This window comes from Symphalangus syndactylus, chromosome 3 (assembly GCF_028878055.3).
Source record: "Symphalangus syndactylus isolate Jambi chromosome 3, NHGRI_mSymSyn1-v2.1_pri, whole genome shotgun sequence".
In the NCBI taxonomy this organism is placed as follows: domain Eukaryota; kingdom Metazoa; phylum Chordata; class Mammalia; order Primates; family Hylobatidae; genus Symphalangus; species Symphalangus syndactylus.
The window spans coordinates 62694824-62719152 of NC_072425.2; the positions used below are offsets into that span (position 1 = coordinate 62694824).

The following is a 24329-nucleotide window of genomic DNA, read 5'->3' on the forward strand; positions in this document are numbered from 1 at the left end:
GAATCTCAGCTTAGGTCTAAATTCAAGTTAGTGAACCTTAGCACCATTGACATTTTGGGCAGGATAATTCTCTGTGGTGAGGGCTGTCCTGTGCATTGTAGGATGTTCACAGCATCCTTGGCCTTCACCCACTAGATGCACCAGTAGCATTCTTTTCCCTCACCCGCAGTGACCTCCACACATGGTCATATGTCCCTGAAGCAGGGAGGGGAGGGGTGTCAAAATTGGTTGTGCTTGAGAACCAGTGGTCTAGAATCATGGCCTGAGAAACCATCTATATTGCTAGAAACTGTCATTGCTTATCAAAAATGCTTTTTCTCGGCTGGGCGCGGTGGTTCATGCCTGTAATCCCAGCACTTTGGGAGGCCAAGGTGGGCTGATCACTCAAAGCCAGGAGTTCGAGACTAGCCTGGCCAACATGGCAAAACCCCATCTCTACTAAAAATACAAAAATTAGCTGGATGTGGTGGTGCTCACCTGTAATCCCAGCTACTGTGGAGGCTGAGACACAAGAATAACTTGAACCCGGGAGGTAGAGGTTGCAGTGAGCCGAGATTGCACCACTACATTCCAGCCTGGGCGACAGAGCGAGACTGTCTCAAAAAAAAAAAATAAAAATAAAAAAAACCTTTTACTAATCACTTTACAAACTTTTGCATGTGTGTTCTATGTTGTATAAATCTACAAGCATTTTGACTTTTAAACAAATTTCCTAATTACTATAAACTAATGCCTAGATAGAAGAATAAATTTTCTCATCGTTCCTGTCATGTTGAAAAAAACATCTTGCAGTTTTCCAAATGATAGGGGCAGGTTTTGGTTAGAGAGGACAGATGCAAGCCAGCTGTGGTAGCTTACGCTTGTAATCTAGCACTTTGGAAGGCCGAGGCAGGAGGATTGCTTGAAGCCAGGAGTTCTAGACCAGCCTGGGCAACGTGGTGAGACCCCCATCTCTGTAAAAAAATTAACCAAGTCATGGCCAGGCACAGTGGCCCGCACCTGTAATCCCAGCACTTTGGGAGGCTGTGACAGGAGGATTGCTTGAAAACAGGAGTTCTAGACCAGCCTGGGCAACATGGTGAGACCCCATCTCTATAAAAAAAATTAGCCAAGTGTAGTGGTGCATACCTGTAGTCCCAGCTAAGAGTGTACTTAGGAGGCTGAGGTGGGAGGATTGCTTGAGCCCAGGCATTTGAGCTGCAGTGAGCCATGATTGCACTGCTGCACTCCAGCCTGGGTGACAGAGTGAGATTTTGCCTCAAAAAAATGCATGTATCGGCTGGTGTGGTGGCACACACTTGTAATCTCAGCACTTTGGAGGCCGAAGTGGGAGGATCACTTGAGGTCAGGAGTTCCAGACCAGCCTGGCCAATATGGTAAAACCTCATCTCTACTAAAAGTACAAAAATTAGCTGGGCGTGGTGGTGCGCACCTGGAATCCGAGGTATTTGGGTGGCTGAGGCAGGCGAAGCGCTTGAACCCAGAAGGAGGAGATTGTAGTAAGCTGAGATTGCGCCACTGTCCTCCAGCCTGGGCGACAGTGAAGACTCTGTCTCAAAAAAAAAAAAAAAAAAAAGTGTGCATAAATTCTCCTGATTGGCAGAGCTATTGGGTTTTGGCTATATAGTAGTATCAGTATCACTTTTTCCTAAAATATATTCAAGTAGCATCCATACTTTTTCCTTTTGTTGAAGGTGATAAGTACCAGGTTGTCTCAGATAAGCCTTGTTGAGAGAAAATGGGCTTCCAAGGACAGATGGGACAGAGGAGCGCTGTCCTTTTGGAGATAGCTGTTTTACTCTTCTAGATTTGGCCCCTCTACTCACTTAAATAAATATTTTATCTTAGAAATGACACGTTGTGTTTATAATGTTAAGCATCTACTTCTGAGAAAAACCAGAGCCAACACTGTTAGCCTTGATTCTTCTTGACATGCTTCTTTGGAAGAGAGCTGGGAGCAAGGGATAACGTCCTTTTGCAAATGTAGGACAGACATTGAGAAGGGGGGACAGGAGATGGTACTCATGCAGTCTAAGCGTAAACTCCCCCGTCAACTACCATTAGGCCTGTTGGTGAGGGTGGATTTGTCTCTGTGTATGTAGTATCAGGCGTTCTCAAGAGCATCTGGTTAGCTGAGCAGCAGGGGAAATGCGAAGTCTTCAGTAGAGAACGACTTTGCCCTTTTCCTTTCTCATTCTGGAGAACATGATTGAGCTGCTGGGGTTACAGGAGAAGTGTTGTCCTAGGAAACAAAAGGTTTGTAGCCCTCATTCTGGCTCTGAGCCCCGTAGCAAGCCTCTTGGCTTTGAGCCAGTATCATCTGTGAAATGGGTAGGTATCATGATACCTACCGTCTCTGCCTCAGATGTGTTCCAAGCTTGTGCCAGACGGTGGACACTTAGATATTATCTAGGAGCACTGCCCTGCAGAAACAAGAAGTCGAATATGAGGTGGAATGGCCACATTTCCTAGAATCACGACATCTTCAGCAGTTGTGATTGTTACTTAGTACTCCTTTCAATTTGATAGGATTTTGCTTAAAAAAAAAAAAAAAAAAAAGCTTTCATTGTAGCCAAGCAATGGATGGAAGAACCCAGTTACCTCTAATAACAGTGAGCTGTTTGTTCAGGGGACCTAGAAGGTCAGATTAGGGTAGAGCTGGAAGTTACCCATGGCCAGTTAGGCTGTGGAATGTTGCTGTTGATAGATATTAGTCAAACTGTTGGGTTTAACCACTTCACAGCTGTGGCAAAGCCCCATTATGTAAGCCAACACCTCTTCACAGTAAGATATCAGAATCTGCTCCCAGTTCATCTTTTTTTTTTTTTTTTGGAGACTGAGTCTCACTCTTGTCACCCAGGCTGGAGGTGGCACGATCTCAGCTCACTACAGCCTCTGCTTTCCAGATTCAAGCGATTCTCCCACCTCAGCCTTTCAAGTAGCTGGGATTACAGGCATGCACCACCACGCCCAGCTAATTTGTATATTTTTAGTAGAGACAGGGTTTCACCATGTTGGTCAGGCTGGTCTCAAACTCCTGACCTCAAGTGATCCACCTGCCTCAGCCTCCCAAAGTGCTGGGATTACAGGCATGATCCACCTTTCCCAGTTCATCTTTCTGAAAGCTAGCTTGGATTTATGGGAGAGGAAATATTTCGTTTTTCTTTTTTTTTTTTTTTTTTTTTTTTTTTTTGAGACGGAGTCTCACTCTGTCGTCCAGGCTGAAGTACAGTGGTGTGATCTCAGCTGACTGCAACCTCTGCCACTCGGGTTCAAGTGATTCTCCTGCCTCAGCCTCCCAAGTAGCTGGGATTACAGGCATCTGCCACCACACCTGGCTAATTTTTGTATTTTTAGTAGAGACGGGGTTTCACCATCTTGGCCACGCTGGTCTTGAACTCCTGACCTCGTGATCCACTCGCCTTGGGCCCCCAAAGTGTTGGGATTATGGGGGTGAGCCACTGTGCCTGGCCGGAAATCTTTACTTTCTTAGTATCTAAATATTACTAAAGTATGTTTGGTCTGACATAAGAATCCCACCCTCATCTTCTGGTGACTCCATTCTAGATTTTTAAGGGAGTGAGGGAAGCAGGGAGAGGGGTGAGAGGGTGGCATCCTCCACCCTGTAGTTAGATTCCTTCCCCTCTGCTTAGCCTCTCTCATCTTCATTTAATTAGTGCCGTCCGTAATTACCCGCTGCACTTGCTTGTGTATGCATCATTGCATTTCCCCCGCCAGAAGCCGGACATAGCTCCTACTCTCTAAGTAATGATAGTAATTGCTGGTAGGGCAGTCCTGTTCCTCATCCTTCTCCAAGCACATTTCTTATGGCAGGTGTCTAGTTCCTAATTAAGTGCTAATGAGCATGCCTAGTGGACCGTGATGCCACTGCAAGCTTCTTCAGTTTTATGTCTCACTATTGCCAAGCTTTTAAAAGGTGACAGAGCAAGAATTAGTGTCTTTGGGATGACAGGAAGGTGATTTTATGCATAAAGAAATTGTTATTATGATCTCAAATGGTGAATGAGTAGTTTATACTTTCCAAGAATGCTATGAATGCTGCCTATTCTGACCTCACCCCCTTTTCCATTTTGCTTCTAATTAGAACCGTGCTCTCTTTGAAAAGAATGAAAGTTTATAAAGATGGTTGGCTGGCTCTTAGACATTTTTATTTATTTATTTTTAAATAGAGATGGAATCTCCCTATGTTGCCCAGGCTGGTCTCAAACTCTTGGGCTGCAGTGATCTTCCTGCCTTGGCCTCCAAAGTGTTGGGATTATAGGATTATAGTGAGCCACTGTGCCTGACCCTAAACATTTTTAGAAAGATTGGAGTGCTTGAAACTTCATTGTAAAATTTCCACAGACACTGATTTCTGCCTTTAAGATGATGTTTCCTCTAACTTTTGAGGCTGGGAACTGTGTTCGGGATTCCGTTAAAAATCAGTGGTCTGGGTAGAAATGACTGAAGATCTGGCATGAAGATTTAATATATTCAGTGCACGCAAAGGGATAATAAATAAAATGAGTAATTGAGTCCCAAGGAAGTGAGCACAAATCAGAATCTGGAGAATTTTCTAACATTACACCTTAGAAATTGAGACTTAATCGTTTTTACTGTCTCATCAAAAACAAGTTTTATATTGGACAGCTGAAATGTGGCCAGATTCATGGTGCAGGGGCCATTTCTTGGATACTTTTTCATTTCATACAATGTGCTTTTAAATATAATGTATAAGAGCAATGATACTGTGTAATGAGAACAGACTTAGAACTTCTGGAATGGGTTAAGCGATGGGCGCAAAGTGCACTCATGGAAAAGGCATTTGGGAACGGGGGCTTGGGTCACTAGCTGGAGTCCCACACATAAGTGCTTTCCTCATCCACGGTCCTACCCATTCTAGGTCTCAGTATTTTCATCAGTCACGATGAAAGAGTGGGTTTGAGGTGTGGAGCTTGGTAGGAAGGAAAGGATAAACAAAGTTCCGTCTCTAATGTTTCTTCCAGTGGCCACAAGCCTGGCTCCCTCAGATTCTCTCCCCGTCTATGGTGGCATGGTAAACAGCAGCCTTAAGAGTTACTCCTGTACTGACTGCAGTCCCCTCTCGCCTAGGGATAGAGTTTCAGCAATTTAGTCAATGCCTTTGAGCCTTCATTCCTTCTGGGAAATGGGAATTGCAATACTTCCTCACAGTACTGAGAGGGATTGATGGAATAAGGGGGCACAAGTGCCTGGGTGGTGCATGAGACACCCACCCAGATTACTGGGTCTTCCTTTCCAAATTCTGTTCCTTAGTGATAGTATTTTGGTTTTGTCTCATCATACTAGTGTGGTAAGTCAATGCAAGGGTGTAGGGTGAAATGGAGTTACCTGGTGACAGGTTGAGAGTATGGCTACTATATTGTGGGATGCATCCCCACCCCCATTTTAAACCCTCTGAAAACAGAGTGAGTCTGAAAATCTGTGGCATCTTCGATTCAGTGACATGCTGGATCTCATCCCTGGAGGCACATAAAGACAGAACTAGCTCATGTTTACTTACTGATGTAGCCAGCCTTGCTTAATAATAAACAGCTCCCCTCTCGGGGTGAGTGATACCAGAAAGTGACAGTGTAGATGTGAGGATTGTATTTTGGGAAGGTGGGAGAGGTAATTGAGCAGGTGAAAGCTTTTGATGAACTGAAAGCACTAATCGCATTTTTTCCCCTTTCCTCCCTCTCTTTCTTGGCTCCTTTTGTGTGTTTGTTGAACCTCCTGTTCTGTTTCCGCCTTCCGTCCTGTCATGTCTGTTTTCCCCTGGATGCCGCCTCCATCGCCATCACTGTCACCACTACCTCCTCCTCCTCCTCCTTTTTCTCTCTCACCACCACCAACAGCAGCAGCAGTTGCAAGCTCAGCATCTTTCTCATGGCCACGGACCCCCAGTTCCCCTTACGCCTCACCCTTCGGGACTTCAGCCTCCTGGAATCCCGCCCCTCGGGGGCAGTGCCGGCCTTCTTGCGCTGTCTAGTGCTCTGAGTGGGCAGTCTCACTTGGCAATAAAAGATGACAAGAAGCACCACGATGCAGAGCACCACAGAGGTGAGAGGCCGGGCAAGCCAGATTAGGACTTTGTCCTCATACTCTTACAGTGCTGCAAAGTTGTGTGCATCGCTAAAGAGAGCCCCAGCCTATACAGAGAGCAAACAATGAGATAAGAGGAACTGTCGCAAAGCTTTCCACTGAAACACAGGTCACCCTGGAAGTTTGCAGGGTTTGCTGTGGGCATCTGTAGATTTCTCGATCTCGTTAGATTGCAGGCATCTTGACATCTTGGCAACTGCCTAGTTAATGCCAGTGGCCTGTACCATATTATGGAAAACTGTTAACTGCTTAATTGGGTAATTTTCAAAGAAAGTAATGTTGTTAAATGGGGCGAAATAAGAAGTTAAATTTGAAAGTGAATGTGTTCAAATGAAAGGTTTGATAATTGCATCTGTTACTACTTAGTTTCATAGGCTTTAATTCTAGTATGCATTAAATATTGGGCAAAATTGCACTTGACTAATTTTTTGAAGAAAAGTAATTTATTCTGTCAAGAAATAAAAAATAGGCTTTGTGTATGGTTAAACTGTAAATCTTATGTTTACAAAATACTGTAATTTTCAGGAAATCACTGTATTAGGAATGTGCAATGACTTATATAAATAAAAGCCATTTTTAAAACTGTTTGGGGCTTGTGTTCTAATTATTCCCCCCTTTTTTTTATTTCTGTTCTTGCCTCTGTGTCTGAACGGGCATGTCTGTGCGTTTCTTGGTAACCTCGGGAGCAGACAGAGAGCCGGGCACAGTAAGTACTCAAATGCCTGCTGCACACACACACACATGCACACACACACGCACATATGGTCCCCTTCTGACAACACTTCTCCACACAGGCACAGACAGACATGCACACTCTCCCTGTCTCTCTCAGTGACCTGGCTTTTTTCTTTTACTTCTTTTCCTTTAAAATTTCTTTTTCTTATATGACTGTTTGCTCTGCTCTTGTCTTTTTATAAAACTTGCATCGGACAAGAGGGGCATAATTTGGAGGCAACACTATTTGCTGTGATTACTTACTTGGAAATACACTTTGATCTGTATATTCCCCTGCCTCACTTTAAAAGTGTTAATGGTTGCATTCTAAGTCTGGTTGGCTGTAGTTTAAAAGAATATTCTTTTTTATATCTTAAATCAGTTTTAGAGGCAAGAGATCACAATCCCTTTGTGAAGTTGGTTAGTAATGTACTATTTCTACTTAAACCAGTCATTATCCTCTGCGAATGCATCTTAGTTGCTAGGTTTCCATATCTTGTTTTCTTTGCATAATTGTCCTTGGAATGTGAACTTGATCTTATATCTATTTTAGACATAAGAACTGAGCGTACCAGTAAGCTCTTAAAAAGAAGAAAATTCAGTGGACAGGGCTGTGTGCATAGAGAGTTCATGTTTTCACCAGCCTAAGTCACACTCATTTTTCATGTGCACGTTTGATCTGTACGTGCATCTGCCAGTTAGCTCTGGAGAGACCTGTACTTAAAGTGCGTCTCAAATGTTGTGTAGCAAATAGAGAGAATTCAGCCCCTTTTCAGCTGGAATAACCTACAGGTTTTGCCTCCTTTCCTTCTTTGTGAACATAGCAGTATTTTGACCACGTTTAATATTGTAAAAAACAAAACGGGATACTGAACATTTAAATAATTGTGATAACTTTTTTGGTATAAGTTTTGGGGGGAAGATAAAAGTTCAGGGTTTTTTTTTTCCCCTCTTCTGTGTAGAATAGTAGCTACTTTTAAAATTGTCTTTGAGACAGATCTTGGTATATTTCATGTATCTGGATGTGTTTGGTGGAGTGGGGAATGGTTGAAGGAAAAGGTAGCTAGGTTTAAAATTCTTGTCCTATAAATTTCTCTGGAAAATGTTGGGAAGGGATTGTGGGGGACAAAAATTATAGCTAGGAAATAAAATATTCTACACACAGAGTGCAGATAAGTAAACAGGCTTTAGTTTATGGAGGAAGCCTTATTTTGCCCTTCCAGGTTTCCTACAGATAGTCTTTTTTTTTTTTTTGAGATGGAGTTTTCGCTCTGTCACCCAGGCTGGAGTGCAGTAGCACTGTCTTGGCTCGCTGCAACCTCCGCCTCCTGGGTTCAAGCGATTTTTCCGCCTCAGCTGGGATTATAGGCATGTGCCACCACACCTGGCTAATTTTGTATTTTTAGTAGAGACACGCTTTCTCTATGTTGGTCAGGCTGGTCTGGAACTCCCGACTGCAGGTGATCCACCTGCCTCAGCCTCCCAACGTGCTGGGATTGCAGGCCTGAGCCACCATGCCCGGTGAGATAGTCATCTTTTATGTCTGCTGAGTAGAGTGTCAAATTAAAAAACCTGACCCTGGATTAAATCACAGAAGAAATTTGGGGAAAGCCCATGCCCTTTAGGCTGTTAAGTGTTTTAAATCTATTGAACTTAAAGTCTAGCTTTGGGACTTCAATTTAACATGTTTTCTTCAGTACTCCTGTTTCACCTTAAATGGCTATGTTCATTGAGTGCATACCATATATGTAAGGCACTATGGGACACGCATCTGCAATTCGAGGTATGTAAGCATGCAACAAAGCCCTTTCCCAGAGAATCGAGGAGGAGTGAGTGACACAATTACTAAAAGAAGCAAGACTGGAGAAAGTTTCAGCAAAAGTTCTATAACTTACTGGTATCAGAATTGTGAAAGTGATACCACATGGTATGTGCCTCTCTGAAATGCCAGGGGTGTGAATAGGCAGAGGTTTCCATGCTTAAGCTAGTAGAGATGTATTTTATACCTCTGTGTCTTTCTGAATTTCCGAATGTGTCTGATAACCTCCTGTTGGTATTTTTGACGGAAAAATATATGCAAGTACTTAATTCATGGGTTCATTGGAGTGGGTGGAGGGAGGGTTATTGGTTATCCCCTTCAAGAAGTATGAAGTAGTTCTTGAGTTACAGGCAACTGTGGGTTATTTTTAAGTCTATAAGTTAGGGTTAGCAGTCAACGAACTTTCTAGTTCAAATGTGGATTTCTGTGTTTTGGACATGTATCCTTTTTTATATCAAATTTTTGACAAGTTCTAATCATTTCAATGAGTATTTTCAGAACAATTATATATGCTGTGTTTTCTGCCTAATTACTGCAGAAAACTGTTGGGCAATGATGATTAAAATGGGAAAACTACACTAATTGTAACCTAAACATTTAATTCAGTGCATAGAAAGGAATTAAATTGTTCACTGTCCACATAAGTGGGATTTTGCTACAGTTATATAAAATTAAGTAGCTCTTCAAACTTTGTATAAAAATGAATATGAAAAGCGCAGTGGATAATGAGATGATGTGTACTATTAGTGCCTAAAATATTATAGTACTTATCTGTTTAATAAGTGGTTTGAATTAGAAAGTCTAATTTTACTTGGCAGATTAAGTCAGCCAATTGCTGTTTGCTGCTGTTTTTTAATCCAGTGAAAGGTTAAGGGTGGTTGCTACAGGCCAGTGATTTTCAAACCCTTATGGCCTCATGATCTTGATACCCTTGAAATCAAATTATTGAGGACCCTGAAGAACTTTTTGTTTATCTGGGTTATATTTTGATATTTACTGGGTTAATATTTTGATTCTTGATATTTACTGGGTAAGAAATAAAAAAAATTTAAATCACTTAAACAGATGAAGAGCTACTTAATTTAAATTGTGTTAATACAAATAACATTATTAATGAAAAATAACTTTTCCAAAACAAAAAAAATTATAGTGGGAAGAGTGGCATTGCTATGTATGTCTACAAATGTCTTGAATGCCTTGTAGTTTATTTAGTTTTAAAGAGGATAGCTGGATTCTCATCTTCTGCATTCGCTCTTTTGTGGTATTTAGTTGATGTTTAGGAAGAAAATCTGCCCTCATAGATTTGCTCGGGTCTCTGGGACCCTTGAGGGATCCTTGGACCAAAGTCTAAGAACCTTGGCCATAAATAAGATGAACTCCTTACTGTTTTTTTTTTTTCTTCTTGTTTATCTTTCTATATTGAACATACTATTTATTCGAAGTGCAGAAATCAGAGACTGACGGGATCCACAGGGAATGTGGGTGTGTATGGATTTTTATCTGTGAGCGTAAAACTGGTTGGTAGGTAGTTTGTTTATTTTTAGTGGCAGAAATTAATTTGCTAGTTAAAGGTTTTATTGTAGGAAAACAAATGAGCCTTAAATAAGCAATCTGTTTTAATGTGAAGCCTAGGAAATAGAAGTGCAATCAGTGCACTGCCTAACAACACTTCCGTCAACAGTGGATTGCATATATGATGGTGGTCCCGTAAGTGTATAACACCGTATTTTTACTGTAGCTTTTCTATGTTTAGATGTGTTTAGATACACAAATACTTACATTGTGTTTTAGCTGCCTGTAATATTCAGGACAGTAACATGTACAGGTTTGTAGCCTAGGAGCAGTAGCCTAGGTATGTAGTAGGCTATACCACCCAGGTTTGTGTGAACACACTATTTGATATTTGCACAATGATGAAACTGCCTGACATGGCTTTCTCACAAAGTATCCCTGTTGTTCAGTGACACATGGCTGTTCTAAGAGTGAAAGTTTTTATGGAAACTACCTTAAAGTTTCTTATTTCTGAAAGGGATGAATGATAAAGCTAGCAACTTTATAGAGGTTTTGCTTTGGTTTAAAAAGTTATTTTGGCTGTTTTAAAATTTTGATATCTGTTTTTTCTTATATAAGTGCAGCTCTTCAGCAGAGAAATATGAAATGACCTAAAAAAGGCCATTATTTCTTAGTAGCATTCAGTAGTAATAAAAACAGAACTTTAGATATTTTAATTAATTTAAGGCTAAATTACATTAAATTTTGCCTGAAGGGAATGCTGTTTTTATCTGCTTGAAAGAGAGAATTGACAAAAAGTTGTATGGTTTAAAAAAATTTATAATAGGGCATGCTTTTAAATACTTTGAGTCATTTGACAAATATTTGTTGAGCCCTGACTATGTGCCCAAGTACTGTTTGAGGTACTTCGTATACTTGCTATCATTTTGCAGTGATCCCTTTTATGTCACAGTTAAACGTTTGTTGAATGTAAGGCACTGAAATACCTAGCCAGTGTGATCACTGTTTGAAAAGGGAGGAGACGCTGAGGGAGACCCCAGAGCAGACGGTGTGTAGACCTACGCAGTGGCATTTATGGATGGACTGGGTGGGTCTGTGCTCGTTTGCAGAATTCTGGGGAGAGATTATAACTCATCAAATTCTCAGAAAGGGGTTCCTGACTTAGAACAGTCTAAGCACACCACTCATTGCTCTTTCAGGGTCATATGGCACCGCACCATGGTTTTATCAAGGAGGCTGGGTGCATCCAGTCACATAGTTACTTAGTTAACAGAGACTGAGAGTTAGTAATCTGAGGGACCATGTTGTCACTCTGTAACTGACTTCTAAAATCACCAGGAGTTTGTATTTAGAACTTACCTAGAGATAATTATGACAGACATCACCTTGTTTTATATAAGGTGGTTTCTTTTGTTACTCTTCTCTAGCTATTCTTGACTAGTTAATTGTCAGAGGCAGGACCAAATCCTAGTTAGGACCACCCATCCATCACTTTTTCTCAAAATGACAACATTATAGAAGGCAAGGAGGAGTTAAGATGTGAGGCTTGCTTTGGAAAAGAATACTGTTGGTCTTTTTCTGGAAAAAAAAAAAAAAAATCACATTCTCTCCCAGAGGCCCATGGGAACCGTGGCGGCATCAGGGGTGGTAGAATGAACATGAGTTTTGTACAAAGGCAGACCTGAGTGGAATTCTGGCTACACAGGCAAGGCTTTTTCATCCTTTTGTGACTTCCTAGTCCCATCTATAAATGGTGATAGTAGTGGTTGCCTCACAGGGAGGGGGTTAGGAGGCCTCAGGTGGGAGGGTAGCAGACAGCATAGAAGGTGCTTAGGGAATGCCCTCCTCCCACTGCCATTTTTAGAGTAGCAAGACAGCAGTAAATGCATCATTCATTACATTCAGTGCAGTTACTTCTGGGTTTCTCTCCTATTTATTTTTTAAATTAAAACAATTTTCTTTTAATTTTTGTACAGTCAGAGTCTCAGTATGTTGCCCAGGCTGGTCTCAAACTCCTGGCTTCAAGTGATTCTCCCACCTTGGTCTCCCAAAGTGCTGAGATTACAGGCGTGAGCCACCGCACCCAGCCTTGGTTTTCTCTTCCTTTTTAAAATACACATTACACAGGCAGTTATGGAAATAAGGGTCCACGTGCCAAGGTGGCAGTTACTGATGGTTCTCAGCATGTCAGCACCGTGAAACTGATCTCAGCTGCTTATTAACTTGATCACTTTTCTGATAATCAAATTTCTCAAAAGTAGACACAGGCTAGGAGGTGCTGTTTTTGCCTAAATATTTATGAATTAATCTTGACCTGACATGTTAAGAGATTGCCTGGAAATAAAGGCTAAAACTGAGATGAGTCACCTAAAATTTCAATTTTTGGGCACAATGGCAAACACTTAAGTTTTCTTAAGCAGTCTCCTGGGCAGGTTTCCCTTCTGGCCAAGTTTAAAACTCTGCTTAAAAAAATGGGTCTTCTTTGAGAAAGTTGGCATCACTGCTGTGAGTAGGGTGAACCCTTGAAAGGAAAGCCCCAGTGGTTTCTAGATTGTCAGGAGCCTGTACCAGGTAGAGGCGTCTGTTTACTGTGGATGCAATAAGTCAGGTGGATATCGAGGCCTTGGTGGGACTGGATTACCGTTCAGGTTTTATCTCACTGTGATTACAGTGAAAATAGGGCATCTTTACTCTTAAAAACAACAACAACAAAAAGTGAGAGGAGAATTTTTCCCTCCAAAACCTCTTTTTGACTTGAGTTTGTGCTCTGTAATTAGAAAACCTACAACTGTGAGCAGGTTTTTTTCTTTTGTCCCTATAATCTTTTTATCATTTCCTCACTGGGTGGACAACAAACTCTGTGTCCTCATCTTTGAGATAAGGAGGTATAAATGTAAGTGCTGTCAGATATACAGATGACTTAGTCAAGTCCTGACCTAATGGCTTTGTAGTTTCAGGGCCATTTCTTGCATTAGCAAGTATCTCCACAGGGGCTGGAGAGCAAAGAGGCACAGAAACAGCTAAGCAGCTCTTAGACACCATGCTTTCAAAAAAGCTTTGACATAGAGATTTTGTTTTTGCTGTGATTAAGTCCTGAGTTGGGGGATGGCAGTGTCATGAGGTTATTTAAATTTAATTTTAAATAATTGTATTTCTTGTCTGCTGCAGAGTTTGTTTTGCTTTGCCTGGAGGAGGGTAGAAGGGCCAGCTACAAATGAGAGGGTGGTGACGAAGGCATCGTGGTTTTAGCACCCTGTCCAGCCTCAACATTAACCGGCCCTGTATGTCACCTGCACGGCTATCTTTCCATGAGTCCTCCTGACTGAGTCATCCATCTGCATTCTACAGTGATGAGTTGCAAAATCGAGTTGCAGGAATGCACTGGTTCTTCTCCATAGTTTGCATTTAAACTGTGTGAAACATCAATGTGTGCCCTTCAGAACGGCTGCACAGGCAGGGTTCTGAGATATGATATGGTTGCCAGTGGACAGATTTTCAACTTTGTCCATGTTGTTAACAAGTGGGGATCTCATTAGTCTTATGGGTTAAAAATACATTAGTCGAAGTGTTAGGCACAGTACGTGAATGACCAATTGGACCGTAGCAAAAAGTACAGCGCAGGGTGATGGCTTAATTGACACCAGGTGTAGATGGAGAAGGCACACAGATGTGATGGGGTGCGTCGTTACCTAATTGTTTTAATGTTCACCGAGAAGTTAATTGTCAGTGTGGAGTGTGCTAGTAAATTAGGTTCCTACTGCCTTAGTGTAACTGAGGATAAATGAGGTGTCACGAGTTTCCAATCTGTACCTCTGACACAAACACTTTTCCTGCCGGGAGGAGAAAGTTCCCAAGGGGAATCAGCATGGCAGCTAAAGAAATCCATTTGAATAATGTGCTTTATTTTTGCATTAGGGAAACCTGTTTTGCTTTTGCTGTATGCATGAATGGGTTTTCCTTTCCATTTTGCTGCTGGTGGTTTCAGGGTTCAAATTTGTTGGCAGAGAAGTTGCTTGGAGGTCTTAGGATTCATGAAGGCCTCTGTAGCTAGTGCTTGGTAGCATTGACAAGGCAGCATTTTATTAAAGTTGCTTTTTTTTTTTTTTTTTCATAGTTTCTGGGGTTACTTTCCAGAACATGTTAGTAGATGTGAACAACCATTACTTGGAACAAGACTATGAAGACTGGTTTTTATCCTTATTGAAGTGGCTGGGTCTTTGCTACCTTGGTCTTGAATAGGTGTTTGGAGCATGAAATAGACACATCACTTGTGTTGAATGGTCAGGATAAAGTAATACAGAGTCCCAATCTTAACATTTTGTTTTGATGCCACTGGGTGCTCTCTGAGGTTCAGTCAACCCACCTACTTACATTGTAAGTTCTTACGTGAAGGTATGGTTTCATAATTGTGTTGGAATGTTTAGTTTTGCTTTATTTTAAAAGAATATATTAGCCTCTCGCATCCAGGAAATTCAAACACTTCACCAATTATCTAGTTACCTTGAGGCCATTGAGCTGCCACAGGGAGAGATCCTGGTGTGTGTTTAATAAAACATGGTTCCCACAGTTAGGAAATTGTGCTCAGAATTTGTCTCAGAATGCACACAGGCTGTAATATTAGCAGATCTGCCATTCCTCTTTTCTTCTGACCAGTTCTTTTGCTGTCATAGCCATTCTATTCTGTCATCCTATTAGTGCAAGTTAGATGTAACCGTTAGGAAGCATATATTAATAAATAGCAATTTGCTTGTTGCCAGTGAAGATGCCCTCTTGAGATTTGGCATTCTCACAGAATTCCAGATTTTCATGAGAGAGAGAGTCTTTTCTTATGGAGTATATGGTTTCTCTCTTGCACCTCATCTATTCATCTCATGTACTTTCTATATAAAAGTTATGCCGGTTCTGCCCATTTTTGGACCCTCTTTATGTTTCTGATACTGAGCATTCTAGGAGGATCTTTTCTTTTAGACTTCTCAGTTATGCTTCTCCCTTTATGTTTTACTTGACCCTGTACCCACAAGTGTATGCCACACGTAGGTGTAGAAAATTATTTGGTTTTAGAATTTTAGTTTGTTTTGAACAGTGTGTTTTCAGCTGATTTGCCCAGGTTTGTAGTGTCCTCCGTGAGCTGTATAACTCCTATTTTGAGCTTCTGTAGAAGACATAAATAAGGTGATTTTGTTTATTTTTTTTTTAAATTTAAATAAAGGAAAACTTACGTACAGTCTAGAAACCTCAGTCCTTGGGACACTTGTAATAGAAGTCTGCCCAACATTTACAGTCTTTAAAAAATCCTGGCAGATATTTACATTTTACCAGCTGCAAGGTGAAGTAAAACATTGGGTTTCTTGGCCGGAATTAGAGTATATCAGTCAGTATAGTAACACTGGTTCTCATGTTGATCAAAAAGCTGATTCTTGATTAAATATTTATTTGGCAAATATTTGAAAAATGAATTCTACTTGATGAATCCTGTTTGGTAGATTAAAATCTTTCAAAATATAGACTCTAGGAAGAGGTGTCTGCAGTGGCAAATAGGTCTGTAGGATGATTACCTGCGGTGATTGGCATGCCATGAAGCCTGTGTGTACCTGGGCTGCTTTGTCACTCTCTGCTGAGGCCTTTTTCAGTGTTAATTTTGGGTTCTGAGTGGCAAGGCAGGAATTTGGGACTATTCCTAGTTCATTTTAAAGTAGACTTTAAAATGTTCGTTTAAAAATTACACGTTTCTAGTTTTGGTATGGAAGACATCTAACCTGATTAAAGCAAGGCATTCTGTTGGTTAGGAGGTGGGTCAGAGAAACCATGTGTCAGGTATTATGTCACATTAGAATGTTAAGTGCAGTAGTTGAAAGAGCCAGGGTGGATTTCAAATAAGTTTTTGGGTACAAGTGTTCCATGTATGTAAACTTGAGTTTAAAAATCACTCTTCTGAGAGGGGAGGCACTTTGGCTGTAATAGGAATCAGCAGGTGGTGGACAGAGCCGCTTGGCCTCAGGCAAATCACCTCTGTCTCTGGACATCCTAGTCCTCCAGATTAAAGGAGCAGGAGGAGGAGGAGGAATGAAATGTCTCAGTGGTTGCTTTGGCCTCTTCTCAGGTTTGATTCCAGTTATTTTCTGTATTTAGAATGCATGACCATTTTTATTTTTTTGATTTTTATTTTTCATTTTATTACTTTTTTGAAACAGTCTCACTCTGTCACCCAGGCTGGAGTGCGGTGGCGGGATCTCTGCTCATTGCAACCTCCGCCTCCCAGGTTCAAGCAATTCTCGTGCTGCAGCCTCCTGAGTAGCTGGGATTACAGGTGTCTGCCACCACCCGGCTAATTTTTTTTTTTTTTTTTTTTTAGTACAGATGGGGTTTCACCATGTTGGCCAGGCTGGTCTCGAACTCCTATCCTCAGGCGATCCGCCTGCCTCGGCCTCCCTAAGTGCTGGGATTACAGGCATGAGCCACCGTGCCCGGCCTCCTGACCATTTTTAAATAGCTTAGTACAAAGCAACCTCTGTTTCATTCTTTTGCAAATGGTGTCCTCCTAAATGTTGCCCTGATTTGTTAGATTTGGACCCAGACAACATAGCATTCGAAATTTTGGAGGATCAGAATGACAATTTAGTCAATACCCAGGTTTAATCTCTGAATTCTCAAAATATCTATAAAGTAGCTCTTAATGGCCATCAAAATGACTGTATTCTACCCTGGAGCCATAAGCAACACACAGTAGGGGGTGCACGAGGAGAAATCACAACGTGAGAGAAAAATACCTCAAGAAATGCAGTACCCACAAAGTCACTTTTGGGTTTCTGGAAACAAATGAGGGACTCATGAAGGTAAGGGTCCCCCAGGCAGTAGTTTAAAAACCAGAATGTTTGCTGTTGCTGCCAGCGAAGCTCATTAGGCTGGAACTATTTGCTCATATCAAGAACAACAATGAAAGCAGCGTCAGGGCTGGAAGAAGTCAGGGGCAATTATACACAGAAAACTGGGTTCATGGGAGCAAGAGTAAAAGGAAGCGGTCTGTTTTTGGTGGGGTAGCCTTTAGGTAGAAAGCCTGCCGGGTATCCGGCAACTGCGTGGGCCGGGGATCCCTGGGTCTGAGTGTGGCGTTCCTGGGCCTTCCAGCCCACACTCTGCTGCCTTGTTTTGAGTCAGTTTTACAGCATCAAAGGTATGATGAGGCATCTTGTTTTGTAACTTGTTGAAGTCTGCTGTTGAATGGGGCCCATTTTCAGATAAGCAGGGGTGCTAATTACTAGCCCTGTCCACTACATTTGGAGGAACTTTCAGAGCTTTTCAAAACCTATTCAGATTATAAGCTTCATTTAAGCCGCTCAAGCGGAAATTACAGTAGTAACTTTGAACACATAGACGCAGAGGCCTCAAAGCTTGACAGTCTTAAAGGTCCAGCCACGGAAAGATTATTGTTTCTAACAGAAGTGTAGTTTACTTTTACGTTCACAGTACCACTTGACATCATTAAACAACAAAAAAACAAACGAGAAAAACAAGACATTAAGAAGCTGTCTTGGAATGGCCCTGTGGCTTGGATGCACAGTGCTGATGACAGCAGAAGGACTTGGAAGGCTGTGGAGAGAGACTTGAACTTAAAACTGGTCAGCACACACAGACTCTGTGCCCCATTTTGCTGGGCACTTGGGCGGATTTAAAGTTGAATAAGATACAGCCCTGCCCTGGATGCTGCTCAGAGTCTAGAGGAGGAGACCTCGGGGCTGAAGTAAACTAGGAGGGGTGTATTTAAACACGTTTCCCGTGTGTGAACAAGCAGCTGCTGCCCTAGCCCAGCTTTTCAGAGGGTGTGTTAGCACTTTGCAAGAGTTAGGTCTCCTGCAGCCTTGTCAGCTGTGGGTCTGGGTTGGAGGGGTTGGTTTTTAGCGGACACGTATCTAGGTAATTAGTTCAGGGATCCATCTGGCTCACCTTTCAGCCCCAAACACTGTGGTAAAGACATTACTTTGAGCTTCTCTATATTGAATTGCGTTGGTCCCTCCCAGCTGCTTTTATCTAAGCCTCCTGGCATTTGTGTAGCTTGAACAGTCATGAATAAAAGAGCCCAGCTCCTTTAGAGTCAGTCCCTGAGGCGGGCCAAGAGGCTTGGGATTGCCTTCTGGTCCCCAGTTTTGATTTCCTCCTGCATATGGTTGAGCTGGGGACAACCCTCCCATGGTGGGGTGTCCATGGTTTTCGGGGGAGCTTTGAGGGCTGGCCACCTGGCTGATTACCTCTGGCTGGTTGGGAATGAAACGCACGGCTTTTAAAAAGGTGCCATAAAATATTTGCTTCTGTTGTATACTGTTGCATTAGATGTGGTCTAACTTAAAGGTATCCCCCAGCCCCTTCTATTTTAAATTGTGGCAGAGAAAGGTAACATGATTGTCTGTTGGCCCTGGACACCATCCTCGTAGTTCTCAAACATCTTTCAGAGATTGGGGTTATCTGCGCTTTGTGAAAGGAGGTTTTTGCACAGCTCATTCAACATTGTTCAGGGCAGTAACACATCACTGAACAAATTGCTCCCTTGCATATGCTAATCCCACTCTTAAAAGAACTCATTGTAACATGTTCTGATGCTTTAGCCCGAGGGGAGATGGGAATTGAAGAGATGTCAGATCATGTCATGTGACCCCAAAATATCTAAAATGCCTGTTTTCTTTGGGTCAACAGTTCCTACTCGGCATATGCGAATGAAAGTATCCTGTGTGGTTTGTGGAAAAGATTAGTCCTCGTTCCTGCTTTTGTGTGTGGGAGCTGGCCTTGCTATTGAAGATTCACTGGCTGAAATTCCCCCCTTGGGTCTTAAATTTCAGTGCTATTGGCGAGGAACACCAAGTCTTATTTTCAACAATAAATTAAAAGAATTCAAAAGAGTTCCTTCATTGTTGCTGTGGAAAATGTGATTTGCCTTTTAGGAAACCATGCTGTTAATCCTACCGCTTCCTTTGTGCCTTTTTAGAGTGGTACACATTGACTCTTACAGTTAAAGAATATGTCTAATAGAGGAATCTCAAGATTTGCCCATAGGCCATTTGTATTCCTGACCAGGAAGTCGCAGTGGGAAAGAATAAAAACACATCCACATACAACACAGCAAGCTCCTATTTCTCAAACAGTAAATAGAACAGAAGCACATTTCCAAGGAGGCCTAAAGAATCCACCTAGCTTTGGATGGTTTGATTGCAAAGTCAGGGTCTCCCTTTTAAGTGTGTAAACCTGTAGATATGTTTGCCATCAGAGTCTTTAGATGAGATGAATTAAATGGAATGAAAGGCTGTGTAGGTATCACCTTTCAAAAATAGTTCTCACATCGAGGTTGGGTTTTCATGTGTACAAAGAGGCTTGGGAAGAAATCTTTGATTAATTTTTTTGTCTTGCAGAGTAATTCCCTCCTGGTCCCAGACAGTCTAAGAAGCACAGATAAACGCAGAAATGGGCCTGAATTTTCCAATGACATCAAGAAAAGGAAGGTGGATGATAAGGACTCTAGCCACTATGTAAGTAATTAAAGGACTTGAAATAATATTTGTTTGCTTATTGCTTACCTAAGTGAGTATCGAAGTGTACTCTAAGATCTTAGTGATAATTCCATGTCCTTAAAAATAATACTGTAAAGAGGAGAGGTTCTTACATCGTAGGATAGTATTTCCTTTAGGGGCTGTAAATTATGCTTCTGCCGGGCTCAGTGTTACACTTTAGACTTCCTGCCTTTGTTACTCAAAAGGGAATATGAAAATGCAGGGCTGGCTTTGTGGGCTGTGCGATTGCTCAGGACCCTGCTCTTGTTAGGAGTTCCCCCGGCCCCCGCCCTCCCTTGGTATAACGCTCTGATCTCACCATCTTTGCATTCTCAATTTTTGAATAAGGTCTCTGCATTTTTCATTTTGTCCTGGACTATGTGAATTTAGTAGCCATTCCTGCTAAGATAGAGTAAAAATTATAGTGTCACAAAAGCTTGGTGGATGCTGTTCTGATAATATAGGCTTATACTACTTCTCAAGGCAGAGCTCAGCGTCTTCCATAGTGAGCATTGTAGTGATCTAAGTTCATGGTCAAAATGGAAGAAACCCCAGAGGCATCTTGTTTAAATTCTGTAGATGAGATCACTCTACTGGTTGATGGAGTGAGGACTCTTGTCACAGATCCAGCTAAAACCACATTCAAAAGGAAGCCAAACCAAGCCAGATGGCCATTGGCTCTGGTCTCAGGGTTATAAACATTGCAGCCGACGTATGACTTGGAGTTGACTGTGTGTCCCTGAGTGTCTGTTTCAGGATGGATGCATTCTCAGGAACAGTATGAAAGTAAAGTTGCTGAATTGGGGCTACGTCCCTGAGGCCCTTGGAGGAAGAGGTGTCTACTGTGCAGGCTATGTGGAGGTCTAAACACTAGACAGAGGATAGTGTCTCCTGCTGGCTGGCCCAAGCCTATAGCTGACGATAGGTAACATCTTTTTGAGTACCACCTGGAGTTAGTGCCAGGTACCTTGTGATTTTTACGTGGATTATTTCATTTAACTCTTATAACATCCCAGTGATTTGCTGGAGCCAGGTGTAGTATCTCTGCTCTTCGACACTATGCTAAGATGCCCAAACCCAGCTCCAGTATTGGATTATTTTACCAGAGATCCTCAGATTGGTTCACACTTTGCACTATGCTTTAATAACATACTAAGAAACAAAGCTGCTGTTCTCCCCACCCTAGCCCAACACTTTTTAGTACATATCATTCTCCCCTTGCCTGTTGCCCAGAGCTGATGTCCCATGCATGTATTTTCATTGTGTACTTTCAGTGTTAATAAGCAAGTTGGAAGGTTGATGACATGCAGAGATTTGCTGATGTAGAATTCTGAATTGCCCTTCATGAGGCTGTTGTGTATAGTAAGTTATTTAGTAATGAGTGCTCTAGAATCCATAAAGCTTGGCATGGTAGTTTTGTAACCTGCATTTACTAGGTTTGTCTGGTTGGATAGATGGTTAGGGACCATGTGTGGAGAGTATGTTGGAGAATCTGGAACAAAGCCCTCAGACCTTAGATCACAGATGACAGACATGTACTGTCCTGTGAAGGTTTATATTTGCAGAAGGGTCCAGTAAAAAGCTAAGATTTAAATTACAGTAAACTCACTTCAGAGTTCCATTGTAACACAGGAATAGTTTGCTACTTTTTGCTAGTTCCTTCTGTGTACTAAATTAGCCATTTTCATAATTTTCTTTTTAGAAGAGAAACTTTTCTAGTTTATATTTTTTTTACCACCACCACCCTTAATACCTGGAAACATTTGTGCTTTGCTGTGGGCTTTACCAAGAGAAAACAGATTTTCGTTAGTATTAGTTTTGTTCTTTATTGCATGAAAATATTTATTTCAGTAGACTGTTATTTAGGATTACCCAGGCTTCCTCATTGGTTATAATTTGAAGTTGTTACTAGTGAATTGCATGGTGCCCCTGTAACCATGGCTAAAATATATCTTGTAACACACTATTGAAGAAAATAAATTGGGTCTCCCACGTGTAGTGCTCTGGGTATGATTAGGAAACAAGTCATTTAAGACCTGAATTTAGAGTTGAGGGTAAACTTTCTAGACTAGATTTGTGGGCCTACTTCAGAAGGCCAATGTGAATAATATTTGCACTTGTTTGTACTAATATTTTTCAGATATTATTTCTATATTCTTCACTGACAACAACATCAGTAAAAGCATTGTTTAGATCATAAATTCAGGACCTCTTCCTTTCCAAGAATTCAAACCCATTGAGATGTCCTGCTTTTTCCATATGCCTACATTGTATAATGTATTACTCTGCCCTAAAGGACATGAGACGTTTTGGCTAAGAAAGTAGGCTTTTTCAGCCTGCCTCAAGCTTGATGTAGGGGTGATCGCATCATTGAATTTTTGTTGTTGTTGTTGTTGTTGTTTTTGAGATGGAGTCTTGCTCTTGTCACTCAGGCTGGAGTGCAATGGCACAATCTCGGCTCACTGCAACCTCCACCTCCCAGGTTCAAGCGATTCTCCTGCCTCAGCCTCCTGAGTAGCTGGGATTACAGATGCACACCAGTACGCCCAGCTAATTTTTGTATTTTTAGTAGAAACAGGGTTTCACCATGTTGGCTAGGCTGGTCTCGAGCTCCTGACCTCGTGATCCACCTGCCTCGGCCTCCCAAAGTGCTGGGATTATAGGCTTGAGCCACCGCACCCAGCCCGCATCATTAAATTGAACAGGCTTTATTTTATTTATTTTTTTGCGACAGAGTCTTGTTCTGTCGGCTAGGCCAGAGTGCGGTGGCACGATCTCAGCTCACTGCAACCTGCACCTCCTGGGTTCAAACGATCCTTGTGCCTCAGCCACCTGAATAGCTGTGACTGCAGGCATGCGCCACCATGCCCGGCTAATTTTTGTATTTTTAGTAGAGACAGGGTTTCACCATGTTGGCCAGGCTGGTCTTGAACTCCTGGCCTCAAGCCATCCACCTGCCTGCCTCGGCCTCCCAAAGTGCTGGGATTACAGGCGTGAGCCACCATGCCCGGCTGAACAGCTTTTCCGAATCTTTTCCAAACCCAGTGCTACCTTGGAGTTTCCTCTGATTAGTAAATATCAGAGCTTTATGAAGGGACAATGAGAGCCCTATTGCAGAATGCCAGTGCCCTTCAAATATTGCCATCTATTATCTTTCCAAAAATGCTTCAAGCTGATTGCTAAAAAGGTTTATTTTTAATTTACTTTTTTGTTACTTAAGAGAAAAAGATTGGGTTTTGTTTGCTTATTCGATCCACCAGCTAGCTTTGCGGGATTCTTTTTTTTTTTTTTTTTTTTGTATTAACTAGTAATCCCATGGGAAAATGGTTTCCCTTGAAATCATATGGAAAAACTCTGATATAAGGGTGTGCAGATCTCAAATTAGAGATTTCAGCCCTCAAGAGAAATTCAGCTGCTGCAACCATTTACTGAGCTCTTACAATCTGCCAAGTATTTGCAACTTGCCATCACCTGTAAACAAGTTGTGATTGAATAGTTGGTTTGCTACTGCTACAGAATTCCTGCCTGAAGCTTTGCACAGCCCCAGGTCAGATGAGAAGAGGGGGAAGATGATGATAATTACTAGGGCTGGCAAACTGATAGAGAGCCTGCAGGCCTGTCCCAGGTAGTTTTTTTAGTCTGTCTGCTACCAAGAACTATAGAAAGAAATCTAACTGTGCCTCAAACCTATTCTTAGCTTTTAGTAAATGGCGTTAATGTTTCTTTTTTTCCAGGACAGTGATGGTGACAAAAGCGACGACAACTTAGTTGTGGATGTGTCTAATGAGGTAACCATTCTTTTCATCAAAGTTTGTCTTCAGAATGATTTGAATAATGTTATGAAAAAAAACTAACAGTGAATGAAGGAAGTAAGCCCCTTGGTGGGGGGACCTCTTGCAACTTTTTACATTAAGAAGTTAATGGTTGCTCATGTATGGAGCAATAATGGTCTAACTGACATAAAGTTTTATTTCCTTTAAAAAAAGATATTTCTCTAGACATTTTGAATGCCTAAGTTGGATGTTTGGCTCCCCTTTCCTTCCAGTGCCCTCTAGGCAAAGTTCTTAAGCCTGAGGCACAAAGGGATATGACTGTGGGATTGTTTTTTATGGCATGTTTGCAGGTATGTTTGCAGACACCATATTGCTCATTTATAACATGGTGTTGGTCACCTTGTACAACCCCAACCCAAAGGACTTTCAGCTCTGTCCTTAAATTTAGAGAATGAGTGTGGAAAGGGAAAAATCTGTCTGTTACAAGCTAAATCACGAAAACTTTTGATTATGCTTGTTGAGGACCCTTCTTCTCCGCGAGCAAGCCCTGCCCACTCACCCCGGGAAAATGGAATCGACAAAAACCGCCTGCTAAAGAAGGATGCTTCTAGCAGTCCAGCTTCCACGGCCTCCTCAGCAAGTTCCACTTCTTTGAAATCCAAAGAAATGAGCTTGGTAGGTAAAGAAAACTGACACTTGCGGTGTATTTTTCATTGTGGACTAGAGGACTCTGAAGTATTGGAAATGTGGGGGTTTTGCTGCTTGAGGGTTGTATTTTTAAGAGTTTAATAGTGAAACTCATCCTTCTGTTCTTTGTCACCATTCAGGGTTTACTTTTTCCCCTCTCAGTTGTCT

At 41.8% G+C, this 24329-nt stretch overlaps 1 protein-coding gene across 13 annotated transcripts in view; it reads left to right on the plus strand.

The window, feature by feature from the left end:
* The window catches only part of TLE1 (TLE family member 1, transcriptional corepressor), a 106405-nt gene that overhangs the window by 49698 nt on the left and 32378 nt on the right, over positions 1-24329 (plus strand). For 5 of the 13 annotated variants that reach the window (XM_055272146.2, XM_055272153.2, XM_055272144.2 and 2 more), the window contains exons 7-11: positions 5877-6081; positions 6813-6829; positions 19564-19680; positions 23436-23489; positions 23997-24149. In XM_055272146.2, coding sequence (XP_055128121.1) covers positions 5877-6081; positions 6813-6829; positions 19564-19680; positions 23436-23489; positions 23997-24149 — 546 coding nt within the window. Of the gene's footprint in view, positions 1-5876; positions 6098-6812; positions 6830-19563; positions 19681-23435; positions 23490-23996; positions 24150-24329 lie in introns of all 13 variants that reach the window. The other 8 variants (XM_063636955.1, XM_063636956.1, XM_063636957.1 and 5 more) reach the window with 3 other exon arrangements.